Source organism: Macrobrachium nipponense, chromosome 24, assembly GCF_015104395.2.
Source record: "Macrobrachium nipponense isolate FS-2020 chromosome 24, ASM1510439v2, whole genome shotgun sequence".
Classification (NCBI taxonomy): Eukaryota; Metazoa; Arthropoda; class Malacostraca; order Decapoda; family Palaemonidae; genus Macrobrachium; species Macrobrachium nipponense.
In genome coordinates, this window is record NC_061091.1 from 74,631,193 (window position 1) to 74,652,974 (window position 21,782).

Here is a 21,782-nt window from a genome sequence, read left to right on the forward strand (position 1 = left end):
ACAAATGAGTTGGTGGGGATGAGTATCCAGAGATAGAAAGGGTTGCATTGGTGGCATTACTTGATGAGGCAGAAAAGATGTGTTATCAGTTTAACAGCAGTAGGTATAAATGGGAAGAATATTGACCGGTGTGGTGGCCTTTATTATGGAAAAAGATCAAGTAACGCCTAGGGCTAGATTAGAATTTTAGGGAATTTATATGTATGGAAACCTGTAGTCAAAAAGTTTACAATGTGTACTCCTCTGAAATGCATAAGTTTTTCATGCAAGTTTGTGTCATTCTTGGTTAGGCAAATCATAGACATGACAAGTTGTGTTAATTGTACAAAGGATGTTGTCATGATACACATAAGACTCTTAGAAGTTTTGTTGAGGAATTGTTCAACAAATGAAGGTCAGGCAACATGTGCAATTGTCATGGGTGGCTCTGCGCATGTGACAGACTTTTTGCCTCTGATTATAATGTTACTTGAATGGCAGTTGTGTTGCCACTTCAAGACTCATTAATTGAATTTTGACTGGTTTGAGTTTTTATAGGGTGCTTTGCATCACTTGATGTGAGTCATTGTCAGGCACTTTATCGGAATTTAACCCTTAGGAGCCAAGGTGATATATTCATATGAGTGCCTCGTGACGTGATCGGTATGGTCTTGACCAACCACCTTGGTGGCCGTGAGTTTGATTAAGGGGCATTCCATTGAGGTGTCAGAGATGTGTGTTTCTGGTGATAAAAGTTCACTCTTGACGTGGTTTGGAAGTCACGTAAAGCCATTGGTCCCATTGCTGAATAACCACTGGTACCATGGAATGTAAAAACACCATACAAACAAACAATATATCGATATGTAGCACCTCATGCTGGCAAAACTTTGAGGTCGGCAAATTTACGAAAAAAAATCAATTGAAAGCGAAAGATGTGCAAATGCTCATCGTAAAAAAAAAAAAAATTAAAAAATTTTCCCTACCTTCCACGGGAAGTTATAAATGACTAGTATTTACAACCATTTGTGGGGCCTCTTTTACAAGACAATCTTAAATTTCATACAATCAACTTACCTGTCAGATATATACTTAGCTAAGACTCCGTCGTCCCCGACAGAAATTCAAATTTCGCACCACTCGCTACAGGTAGGTCAGGTGATCTACTGCCCTGCCCTGGGTGGCAGGACTAGGAACCATTCCCGTTTTCTATCAGATTTTCTCTGTCGCCGGTGGTATCAACATTGTTGTTACTACCTCCTGACCAGAAATCATTTTTCAAAGCAATTGATCTTCTTTCATCGGATTTTTTGGTGACGTACCTGGATCGTTGTTTTGGCATTCGCTATCATGGACTGGATTTGGACTTGCTTTTGATTTTTCTACAGAATGTCTGATTTAAGTGTTAGTGTGAGAGTTTGTGTGAATGTAGGCTGCAAGGTGAGGATACCGAAGGCTTTGGTTGATCCTCAAACTGTATGTCGTAAGTGTAAAGGGTTTGAATGTTCTTTGGCTAACACCTATCATGAGTGTGAAAGGTTGAATGCTGAGGAATGGAAGACTCTAACTTCTTACTTGAAGAAGTTAGAGAGAGATAGAATAAGATGGGCTGCATCAAAGGGTGTGAGTAGTACAAGGCCTATTGAGCCTTTTCCTGAGTCTAACTCTTCTTTACATAATGTATTTGATTCTCCCTCTGTATCTGGGCCCTCACAGGCTTTGCATTTGTATTCGGCTTCTGAAATCGCCGATCTGAAGGCCACACTTCATAGGATGAGATCCAAAATGGCTACCATGCAAGGTAAGGAAAGTGAAAGTGACATGTTGAGTGAAGTGAGTGCTCCCAGTGTTGTGGAGTGGGCGTCTGACCGTCTCTGCGACACTCCCAGGCCTAGACCTCTTCCAAGCTCCCATGCCCAGAGGAGAAGGAAAGTCGAAAGCCTTACGGAGGTCGTTGAGAATCCCCACCGGTCAGGCGTCCCTTCAGCAGGCTCTGTCTTGCAACAGACTGCTCAGGACCGCTTCAGAAAAAGCGTCCTACGAGAGTGTTTCTCTTCGTCCGGTTCTCCTTCACCTAAACGAGGGTGGAAGGACTCGGACCTTTCCAGGCCCCTGAAAAGGCACTGGAAAGAACCTTCTTTTGACTCGAGCCCCGAGCGCTTCTCTGATGAAGCTCCCTCCTCGATCAAGAAGGCGAAGGTGGTCTCGACGTCTCCCTGTTCTGACATAGCTGGTCTTATGCCTTCGAGGTCTTCCTCTCCTCCCATTGAAGAGGACTCTAGAGAAGCTTCAAAGAGGATCCTGCTAGCTGTTCAGGAGCAGCTAGCCTCGTTGGTAGGAGTCCTTTCAAGAGATCCTCCTCGCAAGAAGGACGTTAGGCTTCCTGTTAAGAAGTCTCGTCTTCTTTCACCTGCCAGGCGCAAGGCGCCAACCAGGCGTGAGGCTTCTTCCAGACACGAGACGTCTTCCAGGCTTGGAGAGCAAGCCAAGAGCGAGGATCCTTGTTTCAGCGAGGCGCCAGCCAAGCGCAAGATTCCTTCCAGGCGCGAGACGTCAGCCAGGCGCGAGGCGCCAGACAGACAAGAGGAGCCATCCAGGCGCGAGCAGCCAGCCAGGCGCGAGGCGCCAACTCTGTTTAAGAGGGACTCTGTACATTCTCTTAGTCCCTCTCCTATCAGGAGTTTGTCTCCCACAGAGAAAGAGGTTTGGGAAGACCCTCCTGACTTTAAGGCGGATTCTCCTTCGGAGCCTTTTGTTGACGAGGATTCGGAAGACGAGGCTCGTGGTAGAGAAGGACTCTCAAGCTACAAAGTTTTGACAGCCCTTCTACTTCAGGAATATGGTGATGCATTAACTCCTGCCACTCCTCCTTCTCCGCGCGCTCTGTTTTCGAGTTCTAAGGCGCCTAAGTCCTCGTCTTTTCTGAAAATGAGACCGACCATCTCTATGAAGAGGGCTCTTCAGTCTCTTAACAACTGGATGAAAACGAAGAAGGATCTAGTCAGAACTGTCTTCTGTATGCCCCCGGCGAGACTTACTGGCAGAAGAGGTATTTGGTACCAGACAGGGGAGAATATGGGTCTCTCTCTCCCGGCCTCTGCTGAAGCGGATTTTTCGACTAGTGGATGCATCATGAAGGCATGGCCTGAACTCGGCTCGTGTGACTTGGGGTATTTCAGAGCTTGATCATCTCCTCAAGGGACTCTTCCATGTATTGGAAGTTTTCAATTTCCTGGATTGGTCCCTTGGGGTGATGTCCAAAAAGGCCCATGGCTCGGAGGGCCTCGACCCTGAAGTCCTTCTTTGTATCTTGTCGTGCATTGACAAGGCGGTACAAGATGGCTCGGGAGAAGTCTCCTCCCTCTTTGGAGCGGGACTCTTGAAGAAAAGGACTGTGTTCAGTGCTTTTCTGACCAAGGCTGTTTCCCACTCTCAAAGAGCAGCCCTGATATACGCACCTATGTCTGACTTTTTGTTTCCTTCTCAGTTGGTGAAGGACATTTCCCGCTCACTAACTGAGAAGGCGACACAGGATCTTCTCCTTCAGTCTTCAAGGAAGAAGAGACCTGCTGTAATGGTTGAGAAGAAAGGGCCGAGTACGTCTCTTCAGCCCTTTCGAGGAGGCCCTCCCTCCAGAGCTCCCTCAAAAAGGAAAGCTCCTGAGAGGAGAGGTAGATCTGCCTTCCTTCCCTTTAAGAAGGGAAAATTATACAACGAGCCTCCAAACACCAGTAGGTGCCAGGCTCCTCGGATTTGCAGAGGCCTGGGCACTCATCAACGCAGACGCTTCATCAATGTCTGTGATAAGGAAGGGATATTGCATCCCCTTCCAGGACAGTCCTCCCCTGACTTCAACTCCGCGAGAACTCTCCGCCAGATACAAGGACCCTGTTCTGAGGGATACTCTTCGACTAATGGTGGATCAGATGTGGGACAAGAGAGCGATAGAGCTAGTGCTGGATCAAAACTCCCCGGGGTTTTACAATCGCCTTTTCCTGGTTGCAAAGGCCTCGGGGGGGCTGGAGACCAGTTCTAGACGTCAGCGCTCTGAACAAATTTGTTCAGAAGGAGAAGTTCTCCATGGAGACTTCTGCGACAGTCCTTTCGGCTCTTCGTTAAGGAGATTGGATGGTTTCCCTGGATCTCCAGGACGCCTACTTTCACGTCCCGATTCACCCTTCGTCGAAGTACCTCCGTTTCATGACGGGGGGAAGGATCTATCAGTTCAGGGCCTTGTGTTTCGGCCTGTCCACAGCTCCTCAGGTCTTCACAAGCCTGATGAAGAATGTGGCGAGATGGCTTCACCTGAAGGGTGTAAATATCTCTCTGTATCTGGGCGACTGGCTCATCAGAGCCAGATCAGAGAGGCAGTGTTTGGAGGACCTTACTTTGACCCTAAACCTGATCAAGTCGTGGGATTACTTGTAAACCTCGAGAAGTCGCAACTGATCCCCAGACAGAACATGGTCTATCTGGGGATTCAGATGGATTCTCGGGGTTTTCGAGTATTTCCTTCGCAAGAGAGACTCGTGAGAGGCTTGGAGAAAGTCTCTCTCTTCTTAGGGAAAGAACGTACTTCGACGAGGGAATGGTTGAGCCTTCTAGGGACCCTTTCCTCGCTCGAACAGTTCTTTCCTCTAGGAAGACTTCATCTGCGTCCTCTTCAGTTCTTCCTCGAGATCATGGAATTGGAAGAGTGGACTTCTCTCCGACAGTTTTCCCATTCCAGTGGAGATGAAACCTCACTTGGAATGGTGGTTGCCCCCTTTGAAAGAGAACAAGGGAATCTCCCTGGAGGTTCAGAACCCAAGCTGTGTGTTGTATTCCGACGTGTCGGAGAACGGTTGGGGAGCAACCTTAGGTACGAGAGAGGTGTCAGGCACCTGGAATACAGCTCAGGTGTCCTGGCACATAAATTGCAAAGAACTTTTAGCCGTACACTTGGCTCTAAAGAACTTTGAACCGTTTGTGACAAACAGTGTAGTCCAAGTAAACGTAGACAACACCACCGCTCTTGCCTACATTCGGAATAAGGAGGGACACACTCCTTTTTCCTGTACGAACTAGCAAGAGACCTACTACTTTGGGCCTCCCAGAGGAACATCTCCCTTCTGACGAGATTTGTTCAGGGAGTAAGGAACGTCAGGGCAGACAGGCTGAGCAGGAGGAGCCAGGTCCTTCACACAGAGTGGACCCTCCACTCAGAAGTGTGTCAGAGTCTCTGGTCTCTTTTGGGGACTCCTCATGTGGACCTGTTCGCCACATTCCTCTCCAAAAGACTGGAAGTCTTTTGCTCAGTGGTAGAAGACCCCAGAGCTCTTATAGTCGACGCCTTCCTGCTAGATTGGTCCCATGTAGACGTCTACGCTTTTCCCCCTTTCAAGATTCTGGGGCAAGTGCTGAAGAAGTTCGTGGCTTCAAAGGGGACAAAGAAGACCCTGATAGCCCCCTTTTGGCCGGCACAAGATTGGTTCACAGAGGTAGTGGAGTGGACAGTAGACTTTCCCAGATCCCTTCCAAGAAGGATAGATCTTCTCAGACAGCCACACTTTGAGAGGTATCATCAAAACCTCCCCGCTCTCGCTCTGACTGCCTTTCGACTATCGAAAGACTTGTCAGAGCGAGAGGGTTTCCTCGCAAGGCTTCAAGCGCGATCGCTAGAGCCCGCAGAGCTTCCACTAGACGAGTCTATCAGTCTTAAGTGGGAGGTTTTTAGAAGGTGGTGTAAGTCGAAGAAGTTGTCCTCCTCCAGTACCTCTGTGACCGAAATCGCTGATTTCTTGTTGTTCCTTAGAGAGGACTCTCACCTGTCTGTATCCACAATTAAGGGATACAGGAGCATGCTTTCAGCAGTCTTCAGAAATAGAGGCCTAGAGCTTGCTGATAATAAGGATCTACACGATCTTATAAGATCCTTTGAGACTACAAAGTCTAAGGAACCAGCTCCTCCTAGCTGGAACCTCGATGTAGTCCTCAAGTTCCTGTCCTCTGAAAGGTTCGAACCTCCTCATCTGGCCTTGTTTCGATATTTAACAAGGAAATGCTTGTTTCTCTTGTCACTAGCAACAGCCAAAAGAATTAGTGAGCTGCATGCCCTAGAAGATAAAGTGGGATTCAACAGAGACTCGGCCATCTGCTCGTTTAAAGCACTATTTCTGGCTAAAAATGAAAACCCCTCGAATCCCTGGCCCAAGAACTTCGAGGTTAAAGGCTTATCGAGTCTCGTCGGTAGAGAAGCGGAAAGGTCTCTTTGCCCTGTAAGAGCGCTAAAATTCTACCTGCAGAGGAAGAAACAGATGGGAGGCTCTAGACAAGGTCTTTGGTGCTCGGTTAAAGACCCCACAAGACTTATGTCCAAGAATGCTCTAGCCTTCTTTGTAAGGAACGTCATTACAGATGCCCACAAGATCTGTCCTGACGACGCTTTTCGACTCTCGAGAGTGAAAGCTCATGAGGTGAGAGCAGTGGCGACGTCTCTCTCTTTTCACAAGAATATGTTGCTAAAGAATATCTTGGAAGCGACATATTGGAGGTGCAACTCAGTATTTGCATCGCACTACCTGAAAGACGTTCGCGTGACCTATGAGAAATGTTTTTCTCTGGGTCCTTTCATGTCTGCGGATACGATCCTGGGTATGGGAGCTAGCACCGATCCTTAATTTTGTGCATACCTTCTATTAGATATGTTCTAGACTTTCTGCTGGCAAAAGTGTTAGTTGTCGCACTGGCGGCCGTTCACTATTGTTCAGTAAGGAACTCTTGTGATATCTTCTTAGATGAGTATTTTAATATTTTTTTTGAAAATTTATGTATGTGTGTGTAATGTGTTTTTTGAGTTCTGGTTGTTGTGAAGAGTTGGGGGATAACTCTTAACAATCTTTAGTACTAACATGGTGGTTAGGATCAGGTGATCGGGATCGGTTGTGTGCTCCTTCATAAGGTGTGTTGTCATATAAGTGGATTAGCACCCATTGACAAATGCCATTTAGGCTCTGCCGAGTAAGCGGATAAGACCCCATCGGCAGACCCACAAGAACTCTTGGCCATTGATCAAATATCTCGCTAAAGTTTCTTGAGGTGATGCAGACTCCTGGGCAGCAGCCACGAAGTCTACCACCTATCAGGTAGGAACCAAGGTTTATAAATACCTACAACATATGTTGTTTACCTGTCTATTCCAGTAAGTTAGCTGTCTCTTACCCTCCACCAATGGGTGCCAATCAGCTAAGTATATATCTGACAGGTAAGTTGATTGTATGAAAATGATATTGTTATGATACAATAAAGTTTCATACATACTTACCTGGCAGATATATACGATTAATGGCCCACCCAGCCTCCCCGCATGAGACAGGTGCAAGAGAGAAAATCTGATAGAAAACGAGAATGGTTCCTAGTCCTGCCACCCAGGGCAGGGCGGTAGATCACCTGACCTACCTGTAGCGAGTGGCACGAAATTTGAATTTCTGTCGGGGACAACGGAGTCTTAGCTAAGTATATATCTGCCAGGTAAGTATGTATGAAACTTTATTGTATCATAACAATATAATTTTTTTCAACTTATATATGTTTTTTCTAATAAATAATTTTATTTTATTTTGTAAAATTATAATTACAGCTCACAATATCTAAAAAGGTAAGAAATGAAATCAGTAACAGATTCTTACCATGTTTGTTGAAAAATATTTACATGAATTTACGAAGAACGAAGATTCGGTAACTTTTTTATTTATACATGTTTTTTCTAATATTTCTTTGCACTTTTCTTTGTAAAATTACATTTACAACTGACATACTATGTATCGTAAAAGACAAGAACAAAAACCAAAAGCAACCCCTTGGTATATTTATGAGCAAATTTACAAAAAGACTTCTTGTGAGAGGGAGATGCAGTACATACTCCCTTCAAGTCAGAAGCAGAACTGAGTTCTGAGATGCCCACACGTGTGATTTTAGCTAATGTAAAAGTTACCATTAGTGAAATTATGGGCTATAAAAGTATTGGCATCTCTTTCCTGCCCAGTTATTTAGAAATCGATGGCACTTAATATTGTTTATTCACGGGATCAATCTGTCCACCACCCCAAAGCTGTTTTTACTACTCCTGAGGAGCAATCAGTCCATTAAGGGTTAAATCTCATTGAAATATTTCTATGGGAGTTCAGCCTTTGGTCAGTTCTTCCACTGCACTTCTTGGTACATCAAGTACAGTTATCATCAAAGCATCTTGGACAACAATAGAAGCAGTTACAAAAACATTACTGTAGTGTACTTCTATGGGAATGTAGACACAGTAGTAGTAGCATTAGTAGCAGCTGGATGGTACAATTCCTCAAACCTCTAGAAAGGTGTCTGTTTATAGTGAGCGTACTTGTATCTAGTGTGTCCTGTGTTGCGTGAAAATTGTTGGATATTCATCTGATTTTTCAGAAACAATAAAGGGTAACTATACTCTGTTTTTTTTCATCTGTCCATCCGCCAGAGGTGTTTTTGTATGGTAACACTGCGTCCCGGGCTTTCGATTGTTACGCTGTGTAAGTTTTAGGTAAATAAAAGGATATCTGGGTGTACATTTGCAACTGAAAAGTGTTTTAATAATTTACTGTATGCGAATTACACCATTAATATTCAAAATAGGATATTATTATAATCGTTGAATGTAAGCTGAATGTAACTATCTAAAGCTCGGGACGCAGTGTTACCATACAAAAACACCACAGGCGGATGGACAGATGGAAAAAAACAGAGTATAATCATTATATATTAAATTAACAGTAAGATTTAGGGTACAGACGATTTAAATTAAAAATTCTCAAAGTTATTGCGACTGTCAATTTTAATGTTTCATTTTGCAGGATTGTGTAGGAACTGTAAAACAAAAGGCACTGGAATTTAATGAAGTAGTTTTGATTTTTGATAAGCAAGATGAACATCTGTACAGGAAACTGAAGAGACTGTGTCCCAGAGCATCTTATATATATAAGGAAAATATTGATTATCGTAATGCATTTGATAGTATTCAAGGCCACCAGTCTTTTGGGAAGAAAACTTTGTATGTGATGGTGTGTGGTGCATTAACAGCTTTATACTCTGAAGTTGACCCGACATGTCTTAACAAGGGATGCACTCCCGTTTATCGTAGGTACCGTCTTGTCAGTGAAGATGCGGATAGCATTTATAATCACCTTGTGGAACATGCTCTGTTGTTGAGGAAGAATGTGGAGGCCAACAACACTGATAGAGTTATCTTTTTAGAAATTATCATTGCAGATCTTGATGCATTGGAATCCTTAGAAATCAAATGTCACTTTAAGAACTGTGGGCACAAACCAGAACGTTACTTTAGACATACGCCTTGGAAGTCTACCTTGGCTGCTGCTTTTTTCAGATTTAATTTTTGGCTGTTGGAAGACAAAGAGGAGCGGGGGTTTTCTTGCTGGTGCTTAGAGGGGCTTCTCTTGAATTATCTCAAGATTGGGGTAATGAACATGAAAATTAAAACCAGAGGAAAAATCAAATGGCATCCTCTTAGAAGAAAGAGGCTGAGGATGGTTTGCCTTGCTGTACAAGAAACTTTAATAGATTCTGAGGGTTCCAGTGTGTCGAGTAGACATGTTCCAACAAAAATTGCTCCCCCTGACTGTGAAATGGAAGCGAGGTCAGATATTCTTATAGTTTATGAAAAAATGGTCACAGGAAATGTAGTTAATGAGAAAAGGGCCACAGAACCTAGCAGGAGTGAATCACAAAACACTACAAAAGAGAGGCAAATAATGGAACAACCAGCATTGCAAACTGTTGATAAGGTTAGTGTTTTGAAGGTTTTTGCTATTGTCTAATACGTTTGCTGGTGATGTTTAAGGTAAATCAAGAATAATAGATTGTTTCTGCTATCTATATCAGCCAGCTTTCGGGATTACAATGTGTTAGCATATGATATGACTGGCTTTATCAGGGTAACACTGACTAAGCATACAAAATGGCTGGATTTATCAGGGTAACAGTGTCAATAGTAAAATTTGTCAAGTAAGAATTTATATTTGTTGTCAGAATATGGAGGAAGGTTAGGTAGAATGTCATATTTCAGCTCGTAGTGTGGGCTTAGTGTTTACGAGCTATCAAGCCACAACAACTAAGAGCAATATTTCTTGGGCCTCCCAAAGTAGTTTTACCTTTCATTTTAGAAGTTTTATGATGACATGTTAGCTGCCTCGACACCTTTAAACCCCCTGTGCTCTGTTGAGTAAATTTACCCTTATTGTTGGTGATCTGTGCACAGATAACATATGCAGTTTCAGGAGAAACCTTAAGACTAGTTTCTGTGATAGTATGTTACTCGGCTTGAGTTAGGAGAACTTTGACCAGAGACAAATGATTAATATGGATCAAGTCTACCCTCATTCCTATTTCTCAATTTTGGGGGATTTAAAAAGTAGGTCCTCCAAATAAAACAGCATCGAGTAGCTTTGAAACTGGTTTGTATAGGATCTGGCTGACTTTGTATGGAAGATGATGGGAAGGTAAACCATTAGGAATGGTAGGTTATCTGGAACCTTTACCAGAGCCAAAGATTGGAATTCTTAATCAGATTGTTATAGGATTTTTCAAGTTTAAAGCGTAACATACTAAGAGTGGAAGAGTATAAATGCATAAATGCAGACTGAAATATACAGATACCATGAGAAAGGATGATTGTGTTGTTTCTGCTATGCCTAACGCCACTTAATGTGGTAGCAAAACTGGTATAGCAACCTCATCAGGTATGGCTTGTGGCAGATTCACTGACCTCATAGGCTGTGCAAAATTACATATCAGGAATTTTTTGCTTATTACTTGGTGTAACCTTATTTTTCATGCTACATTAATGAATTTAGCTCATTGTAAAACTAAAAAGTTTTACTTTTATCATAAGTTTAAAACCTAAAACTACATGTAATATATAATTCATTACTATTTGTGTTAGTTATGCTGCTACAAAGCACAACGGAACAAGCAAAATATTCTGTAGCATTGTGGGTTATCAGTAAATGACTCAAGCTTATGCTACTTAAGAAATCTCCAAAAATAGGTATACAGCCCCCTTCTTCTTATAACACAGGAAAAATATATGTAAAATGTATGCCCAGTGCATTACAGTATGAGCAGAATATGCAAAGTTACATAGGCCAAAGAAAAGAAGAGTAACAGTTGTAAGCTAGAATTTAATTGTTCCGACATGTAATACAAACCCTCAGTCCTTTACATATGGAATGTACTTACAGCGCAGCTGGAACCGCCTGACTGGAAGGTAAACATTCACTTTGCTTTCAGCCACCGACGGAGCAAGATGTGTGTTCGCCACTCTGCCTGCCATTGTCGTTTGCTTTCGCCTTCGCTTGACGAAGTCTTGTGTGTGTGGTATATTTTTGGTAGTACTTGGAAGTTTGATTGTAAGTAGTACCTACTTTTGTTACTTTTTTCATTGATTGTGATTGATGTCTTGTGCTGAAATGAGCAGCCACGAGACGGAGAGACCCCCGCGCCCCCCAGTCAGCCGCAGATTGTTCCCTGGCGTGGAGGGCCATAGGTGCGGGGCAATTAGATCCCTCGAGGACGTTGACCCTCGTGATCTTTGTACTCGGTGGCGAGGGCGAGAGTGCTCTCATGCTGACATTTGTGTATCTTGGTCGGAGGAGCAGTGGGAGCGATACGAGGGGAGGAGGAAACCAGGTAAACCGGCCAAGGTGTCATCGGAGGGCTCTCCAGCCACACCATTGGTTACGGACACGTCTTATTCGTTCCTTCCTCCGTGTCAGCTCCCGCGTATGGCTCCTTCCCCTTCGGGGGATGTGTCGCGTTCCGTTTCTTCACTTGACTAGTCGAGTGTAGAAGAGGGGGTGTGGCACCCTGACATTTGCAGTTGTACTGAATGCCTCTCCTCCCCACCTTGTCTACACCCAGAACGTGGCGATGGTGACCCTTACAGCTGCAGTCCAGGCCCTGCTGCCGTGCGTGCCGAGGAATGAGATGACCCCACCGCCTGGTTTTGCTGCCCTCGCCCCAGCCCCTGACTTTTGGTGCGCCAAGAGTTCCCCGCTTGACCTGCTGCCACTTCCAGTGGTCGCTGCCCCAGTTCCAGTTCCTGCCGTCGTCGCTCCAGCCCGTAGTGTTGCTGCTCCCACCGCAGGCCCCTCCGGACAGGTGCAGCTGGGCCCTGTTGCTTTGGCAACTGCCCCAGCTCCGTCCTGGATGGAGGACCTAACGGTGGTCCTGAGGAAGCTGACAAAGAAGAAGAGGAGGGTGTTGTCGTCTTCGTCGTCGTCTGTAGCTGCCTCTTCCCCTTCAACTTCCAAGGCCCCATAGCCGAGAAAGAAGAAGGTAGCCTCTTCCCCCCCTAAGAAGTCTCGCTCAGAGACCTTTAAGTGTCTGTCCCACCGGTGGGACAGTTAGGGCTTCCGCTGGTCCTCCTGTTCCCTCGGGAATGGGGCCCGTCTCTCCCGCAAGGAAGAAGAAAACAGGGACCGGAGGGGTACCGGCTACCACCGGTACCTCATCTCCTGGTGCCAGAGACTCTGCATCGGCATCGGGAACCGTCTCGGCCACTCGTTCGCGAGAGGTTCTGAGTGTGCGGTCACCGGCAAGACCCAGGCATGGAGCAGAAGACTGGTAGCAGTTGCTCAGGCGACTCCTGCCAGACTGGCGATCGCTCTCATGGTGATCCCCCAGTCCCCAGGGTTGACGCGACGGTCTCACCAGGCCATACTGTACACAGGCTGAGGTGAGGAAGAGGTCCCCCCGGTCGCCAGGCCCAGTCTCGGCTGGACCAGGTACCGTGAGGCGTCGTGAGGACGGTGCACACTCCCACCGCGTCATTGGACTCTACCGGTCTCCTGACTTTCGCTCCCACTGGTACCGGACAGATAGGTTGACAGGTAGCAGCTCTCCTGGCGCTTGGGACCGTCACTACCATTCTCTGTCCAGCGGCTCTCCCCAGGGAGACCGCGCGATTAGACCTGCAGCTCGATCGTCACCGCGGGTTGGTGATCGCCTGCAGCCCCCCCAGCACACCAGCTCTGCTGGTAGGGAGTGGGGGGGGTGTGGGGGGGGAACCATCAGGTCTTCCTCTCCTATCCCTTCAACCTCCTCGGGCTACACTGGGAGGAGCAAGGTAATCAGAAGCGACCGTGAGGAGTGCGCTTCTCACAGTCCCACCGAGAGGGCCTACGAGCCTGGCATGGTCTTGAGACCGACCAGATCGTATGCCCAAATGGTTGAAGGAGACCAAGAGGGGTCTGCTGTGGTTCCTCCTGTGGAAGGAGGAGGATCTTGGAAAGTGTTCTCCCTGGCCTGGATGGACTTGACAGTCCATCTCCCCAGGATGCGGTCACTCCCGAGATCCAGAGGTCGTTTGCGGATATCATTATGCTGATTCGTCAGCACAACGACCTCGGGGAAGGATCAGTGCTCCCTCCCTCCGAGCTTCCATCGAGGCTGGAGTCGTTCTGGGGGCCTAAGAAGGAACCCAGGACGACGGTGGGTCTGCCCCGATCAGCCTTGGCCAACGGTATTTTGGGCTAGGTGAACTCTCTTGTCTCCAGACAGGAGGGATCGCTTAGGTCTGGCAGGTTGACCAAGCAGCTTCCCCTATCTCTTCCACGACAGAGGTGGTTCTACGTGCCATCAGAGGACCCGCTGCCGCCCAAACAGGTTAACCCGGAGCTGGCTAGGCTAACCCCGGGGGTGTCTCTTCAACACCTGCGGCCGAGAACCAGAGGGTTCTTGCAGCAAGAGGCACTGGCTTTGGAAGAGACTCCATGGCAGCGTTCCAAGCAGTCTCCTGACTGGACCTGTGGTCTCTCACAGTGTCCAGGGTCGCGCCCTCCTCGGGAAACATCACTCCCAAAGGAGACCCGGCTTTCAGGAGACTGTGTCATTCTGGAGGTAGGGCTATCTCCTACCTGGCCCACCAGACGGCCAACCTGTGGGCCAACCTGATTGACGTCGGGACGCAGTCCTCGCTCGAGTGACCAGGTCGGCAGGGCGTGAGGCAGCTTTGGGTCTGAGGATTGGACCGGTGCTGGGTTCCTCCTCTCTCTTCCCTAGAGTTGGTGGACGCTGCGGTGGAACAGTGGCGCGGTTGGGCAGCCTCGAGCCACTGCAGCCAAGCCTCGGAGCGTGGCTAGCGCTTCCTCTGTGGCCAAGACAACGTCCTCGTCGAGGCTGAGAGGAAAGACTCAGCCTTCGACTTCTGCTTGTAAGGAGTGACCAGCAGCCCTCCTCCCAAAACTCCTTTTCCTGAGGAGGGTCCGGGAAGAAGTCGAAGAAGGGGAAACGATAGGGACGGCGTTCCCCTTCACCTGCTGCCAGAAGTTGGGGGGTGCCTGGTGAGCCATTGGGCAACTTGGCAGCGCTACGGAGCCAAGACCTGGATAGTGGATATCCTTCGGGAGGGATATTTACTACCCTTCGAGTCGGGGCTACTCCTCACCTCCAACCCGGTCCATCTACAGAGGTATGTCCCCGGTTCAGCCAGGGACGTAACGGCAAGAGGTAGATGTCATGCTGAGCAAACGAGCTGTGGAGATCGTACGGTATCAGTCGCCGGGCTTCTACAGCCGACTTTTCCTGGTGGAGAAGTCATTGGGGAGCTGGTTGCTTGGTGATAGATCTCTCTCCCTCAAACCGATTCGTTCCCCAGACTCAGTTCCCGATGGAAACAGCACGCTCCGTGCTCGACTCCGTCAAGGGAGAACGACTTCATGTTTTTTGTAGACCTGAAGGATGCGTATACTATCCAGATACCCATCCACCAATCCTCCAGGAAATACCTCCGCTTCATCCTCGACGGGACGGTGTACCAATTCAGGGCACTTTGCTTCGGTCTCTCAACCGCCCCACAGGTGTTCACGCGAGTGTTCACGCTGGTGTCTGCTTGGGCCCACTCGGTAGGGATACGTCTTCTGAGGTATCTCGACGATTGGCTGGTCTTGGCAAGCTCCCACTCACAGTTGCCACAGGACAGGGATCGACTCCTCGAATTCTGCTGCGATCTTGGGATTGTGGTGAACTTTGAGAAGTCAGATTTCGAGCCCAAGCAGAGGATGAAGTACCTGGGCATGCTGATCGGCTTGGTAGTAGGGCGAGTCTTCCCAGCAGACTTGCGGATCAGCAGGTTCAGGGAGGCAGCCGGACGGTTCCTGTCTCGACAGGAGCAACCAGCTCAGCAGTGGCAGGTCGTGATCGGTCTCCTGTCGTCTCTAGAGAAGTTAGTCCCTTACGGGCGTCTTCACCTGCGGTTCTCTTCAATGGAGGCTAAAGGAGTGTTAGTCACAGGCAAGAGACCCGCCGTACCTCCCCGTCCCTCTCCTGGAGGAGGTGAGGCAGGACCTAGCCTGGTGGCTGGACGACAGGAACCTCGTAAGAGGAGTGAGTGCTGCTGTTCTCAGACGCATTAAACGAGGGATGGGGTGCACACCTGGAGGAGTAGCTGGCTGCAAATGTGTGAGACCATCACGACAAGCACCTTCACATCAACGTCCTGGAGCTCAAGGCAGCATTCCACGCTCTCCAAGAGTTCCAGGAATGGGTGATGGGACACTCAGTGGTGTTGATGAGCGACAACACCACGGTAGTGGCATATGTCAACAAACAGGGAGGCCTAGTGTCCCTCCCGTTGTACCAGTTGACGATGCAGGTGCACGAGTGGGCGGTAGCTCACTCGGTAGCACTGTCAACCAGATACATTCCAGGCAAGAGGAATGTAGTGGCAGACAAGCTTAGCTGTCAGAATCAGGTGATCGGGACCGAATTGGTCTTCACTCAGACGTGACAGAAAGGCTCTTCGACCTGTTGGGGGCGTCCAGTCGTGGATCTGTTCACCACCCAGCACAACAGGAAACTCGAGGTTTTCTTCTCAGTTGTGTCGGACCCATGGGCAGCTGCAGAGGACGCTCTTCAACACCCGTTGGACAACCTCTTCGTCTACGCCTTTCCCCCGTTCTGTCTGATTCGCAAGGTGATCATCAGGGTGCTGGTCACCGCGAATCTTCGGATGATTCTGGTGGCACCCAAATGGCCTCAGGCCGTTTGGTATCCGGACCTGCTGGCTCTTCTTGCCGAGCCACCGAGAGAGATTCCCCCTGGCACAACCTCCTGTGCCAAACACACGTGGAACGGTACCACCGAGCGGTTCAGTCCCTGTCTCTTCACGGCTGGCTGTTATCCACCATCTCTTGCGAGCGAGAGGCTTTTCTCACTGAGCAGCAACAGAGATGGCTGGGTACCTCAGACAGTTCTCTGCAGCGGTGTACTAGGGGAAGTGGTCCGTCTTCTGTGGTTGGTGTCGTGGACGGGGCCTCTTTCCACTCAGACCCTCTCTTCAGCAGGTAGTGGATTTCCTCGTATTCCTTCGCCGAGAGAATCTCCTCTCTGTCTCCGCAGTTAAAGGCTACAGAGCTACCCTGGCCCTAGTCCTTAAGCTGTGGGGAGTGGACATTTCCACCTCAATGGAAATCTCCCTCCTGATGAAGAGCTTAGAGAGGTCTTGCCCACCCAGGGAACTCAGGCCCCTGGGGTGGGACTCGACTCTTGTCCTTTTGAGTTTGATTCAAAGACCCTTCGAGCCACTCCGAGAGTTGTCAGACAGGGATCTGACCCTCAAGACAGTCTTTCTGCTGGCCCTGGCATCGGCGAAGAGAGTAGGGGAACTGCATGGTCTTTCTTCTGGTGTCGAGCACACAAGGGGATGGGGATCGGTGACGCTCTATTTCGTCCCAGACTTCGTAGCGAAGACTCAGAACCCTTCGGTCCCTGACGACCGGTTCTAGAACAAAATCCCTTGGAGTACAAAATCCCCCATAGGACAAAATCCCGCGTAGGACAAAATCCCACGTGGACAGAATCCCACGTGGACAGAATCCCCCGGGACAAATTTAATGTCATGAAAATGTAAGCAACCAATAATAGTAGTAACTTGTTATATTTTTCCTTGCTTATATAGTTCCAAACAGAAATATATTAAAAAAACTCGTGCAGTTGTTTGCTGGTTTTACATTTATTATTGCATTCATAGTTCTAGTTAACTCAATATTACTAATAGAAATTTTGTTTAACTAACACAGGAGGTGGAATTCTTAACAATAAAAATATCTGAGGAAAATGCAAATTCCAGAAAAATGCTAAATTGTTTATTCAAAGACTGAACATGTTTAAAACCCTAAGTTAAATGCAATGCCTCTTAATATAATCTAAATACGTTTTTTCTTGGTATGTTAGCACAACTGATTTGATTTGTGATGTGGCATCCTTATATTTCTTTCTAGGTGGTTCACTAGCGATACCAGAAATAATCTTATTCATCTGAATATCTTGAAAGTTGTTTTCTCGCTCTAAGAGACTCTTAAACTTCCAGGTGACTCGATGGGAACACCCAGCAAATGATACGAAACTGCAATGCCATCCTTCTACGGAATTATTAGTACAATTAAGTTCGTTTGTTCTTGCATACATATTCTACAGAGGTATGCTACACGTGGGTTCTCGCGTCCTCGTCGACATAGCCTGCCAATATAGTGTTCCTAAAAGTAATCCAAAATCGGGAAACTCTCCTCTGGCATAATATTATAGAGCTCTTCAAACGCTTCATGAATAGATTCAGGGGTAATAAAGGCAAGGGCCGCTATAATTCTCATTTTAAGAGAGAATTCATTATTTTCTTGATAATGTTTTTATAAACCAAACTCTTGTATTTTTCTGTAAATATTTTGCCACAAATGAAAACAGCAGCCTTTAACATCGACTTCAGGAAAGTGCGATATCAAAGTATTCAGCATTGTTTTTTCAAAATCGATCATTGCACTCGCAGGCGAGCTATTTGTCAAGATATTTACTTCTTGCATAAATCTGTTATAAGTTGTTTGGGTCTTAGCCGGTAATAGTGCTCAGTGTTTTAACGTAAATATATCCTTCACGATGCAATTTCACCTGTCCTTTGTTGCTCTTCACAAACTCCATCTTCTATGGGTGGAAGTACTAAAGTGATTTCCAAAATGAAGTCTTTGTAAGAAGATTTAGTTTAACTATGTAAGTAAAAAAAAGTATATCGCCTTTTCAGAAAAATGAGCAAATGAGTGTACTGCTGTGACAGTAAGAAGATTTAGTTAATGTAGCTGTTAGTAAAAAAAAGTTTGCCTTGTTTGAAAAACAAGCATACGGTAGAACACAGGGAATTCTGGCAAGGGGGATTTTGTCCTCGGGGGATTTTGTCCTGATACCCTGACGACCGGTCCGGGTCATTCACAATCCCCTACCTGAAGGACTTCACCAACAACGATGCGGATGAGATGCTGCTTTGTCCTGTGAGGGCGCTATGGCGCTATCTGAAGAGAACTAGCCACCTCAGGCCTGAGTGTCGACACCTTTCGTTAGCACCGGAGTTACCAAGAAGGAAGTGTCCAAGAACACACTTTCTTTCTGGCTTCATGAGGTGATCAGGAAGGTGTACGCTTCGGATAGGAGTGACGACACCGGTACCCTTCATCTGAGAGCCCACGAAGTCAGTGGTATTGGTCCAACCCTTGCGTTCCGCAAGAACTTCTCCGTGGCACAGGTGCTGAAGGCAGGGGTTTGGGCCAACCAGACCACTTTTACATCCTTCTACCTTTGGGATATCGCCCACAGGTCCTTGGACACTTTTTCATTGGGACCTGTGGTGGCTGCTCAACAAGTTGTGTAGCTTACCCAGCTCCCTCGCCGGACAAGATAGCATCTCATCCTTGTGAGACTGCGTGAATGGAAGAGTGAATGAGTGTGTGACTGGCTTCTCTTCCTCCTCTTTTCTTACCTCTACCTGCGGGCAGAGGGTGGCAGTCGTCACTACGCTGGACAGGATGCCGATGCAGGTAAGCTACACGACTGAGCTCCATCCTATCCCTTTCGTTAGGGATAGGAGCTGTTATCCGCCACTCCCCTGACAAGGGGGGGAGTGGACACCAGCAAGAGACAAACCCAAGACCTTATATTTGGCTCTTGCGTAGGAACTAGTTCTTGCTTGCTATTCATAAGAGGCATGCTTGCCTCCCTCTTATGAGTTTGGTCCAGAGGTCTGACCACTGATCCTGCGTTACACACCCGGATCAGTTGGGCAGAGGCTATGATCCCTCCCTCTGCTCTTACGACCAGGGAGGGATCCAAGGTCGGATGAACACCAGTCTGTTCATAAGACTCAGATTCCACCCCCCAATAAGTGAATCTTCCATATGTAAAGGAGCGAGGGTTTGTAATACGTGTTGAGATAAATCACAATTTGTCATAAATTGTATTTTTCCTAACTACAAACCTGAGGTCCTTTACACATAGTCCCACCTCATGCCATCCCACACTGTGTTCCTGGGCGTAAAGCAAAGTGAATGTTTACCTTCCAGTCGGGTGGGACTCCCGACTATTGGACAAGCAGTTAACTACCGAACCACCTTGTTCGAAAGCTTATAACCAGTCCCAGCTGTGCTGTAAGTACATTCCATATGTAAAGGACCTCAGGTTTGTATAGTTAGGAAAAATACAATTTACAACAAATTGTGATATTTGCAACATGACTTTGAAATATTACCGTGTTCCTGGATGATAGTTTGAGGTATATTTTTGCCATCAAGTTTGTCAATGAACTGTTAAAATAGGCAGTTATAAGCATTTTATGGGTGTGTATAGCTTACTTATGAGTAAAACTGCAAAAGTAGAAGCTGTTTCGGGATGATGATTTTGAGGAGCATCTTTACTGGAAATATTAAATTGTTCAAGTATGATAATTAAAAGTATATTTTTGTTTCCTATCAAATTAAGCAGTGAAATGTTAAAATGAATAGGCAGTATAAACTTTTCAGTTTAAGGGGTGCAAGGAATCTGGCAATTATAAACCAGTTGTAAGCATTTTTAGAGGGGATTTTTGCATGTCCTTAGAAGGTTCTGAAATCTATTCCTGCGTAAAAATTGGGGAGCACTGTATTAAGATAACTATTTGTATTTTTTTAAACTTAAAGTTTAATAATTTGCATTTCCTTTGATATATAATTCATTACAATAAAACTGTAACACTAGATCATTGCTCCCAGTCCACAAGCAAAATCTTCATCAAAACTGTGTCAGGGTAAACCTCAGCATTTCCATTTCACTTCTGCAAGTGGTAAGCTATCACAAATGAGTAATTCCACACTTCTGTATCTTCTGTGTATGTGGCCTGCTAATTGGTTGTTACAGTATCCAGACTTGAGTCTATCCAGCCCAGAATGAAAGTATTGCCATTCCTTTGGAAGTTGATACTTTAGCATGGAGAGAGTTATTTTTATGCAAACTGCCATGAGTGCCCTTATCTAAAGCTGTGAGGTGCCACTAATGTTAATCCGTGTTCGTGCAACTCCTCTGTCGGCATCAAGTTGTAAATAATTATATAGGAACTGATACATATATGGGGCAAAGCAACAGAAAAACTACAATTTGCACTTATACAGGGTGCGGCCACATAACTTGCTTTTTCCAAAAGGCAATAAAACAAGATGTATAAATCAGAAAGGTTTTGATTTTGTTTCATAATGATAGTACATATTTAAAGTTTTGTTTCACACAGTTTTGAAAACCTATAAGGTAGGTGACGTCCCCCATTGTCCATACACTGCATAAACCGATTTCTGGTGTTTGCCATGACCCTCAACAGCGTATCAAGCGGGTATATTGGCAATTTCTTCTCGGATGTTGGCCTTCAAGTCTGGTAGGCTTCTCGGGCGGTTGACATATACACGGGATTTCAAATATCCCCACAAATAAAAATCACAAGGGGACAAATCGAGAAGCCTACCAGACTTGAAGGCCAACATCCAAGAAGAAATTGCCAATACGTATACCTGCTGATACGCTGTTGAGGGTCATGGCAAACACCAGAAATCAGTTTATGCAGTGTATGGACAATGGGGGACGTGAAACAAAACTTTAAATATGTATTATCATTATGAAACAAAATTAAAACCTTTCTGATTTATACATCTTGTTTTATTGCCTTTTGGAATAAGGGAGTTATGTTGCCGCACCCTGTATTATACTTTAATGCATTCTACTAAGATAATTGCTGCTTTTTAAGAAACTTTTGGTTGGCCCTGGAACTTCTATTTTTTTCATTTTACTAAAGGTCCTCTAACTTCTTAAGATTTGCTCTCTGTTGATCCCTTTGCGTTGTGTCAGCATCCTTCGATTTGTTAGTTTTTTTCCGGGTTATGAAAATAATGCCTTCAGTGTTTACTACTTTCTTTTTGGGAAAGTTCATTTTTTGATGCATTGAAATACAATGCCCTGATTTTATTTCAATCTTGCCAGCTGTGCTTTGAGCTTTATGCTCTCCAGAGATTTGTGGAAGAATTAAGAACAGGAAAGCCCCTTAGGCCGGGCTAGTGCCGTCAGTGCACCTCATACAGTGCAATGTAGGTATATTACTTAAGATTCTTTGCAGTGTCCTTTTGCCACCCAGCTGCAACTGCTTTCATTCCTTTTACTGTACCTCCGTTCATATTCTCTTTCTTCCATCTTACTGTCCACCCTCTCGGAACAATTGATTCACAGTGCAACTGCTTTAAGGTTTTCCTTCTGTTACACCTTTCAAACCTTTTCACTGTCAATTTCCATTTTGGTGCTGAATGGCCATAGTTACCCCAGTGCTTGGCATGTGTGCCTAAAATCTATAAATCAATCAATCACTCAAGAACAGGAAAGACATGTGGCAGAATTTGACCTGGGGTCCTTTTGACAAAGAAACTTCAAATGATATACAGTAATGTCCATTTTAA

At 46.1% G+C, this 21,782-nt stretch overlaps 1 protein-coding gene across 1 annotated transcript in view; it reads left to right on the forward strand.

The window, feature by feature from the left end:
• The window catches only part of LOC135203529 (uncharacterized), a 160,118-nt gene that overhangs the window by 124,487 nt on the left and 13,849 nt on the right, over window positions 1-21,782 (forward strand). The window contains exon 5 of the mRNA XM_064233264.1: window positions 8,835-9,785. Within this exon, the coding sequence (XP_064089334.1) occupies window positions 8,835-9,785 (951 nt within the window). The remainder of the gene's footprint in view (window positions 1-8,834; window positions 9,786-21,782) is intronic.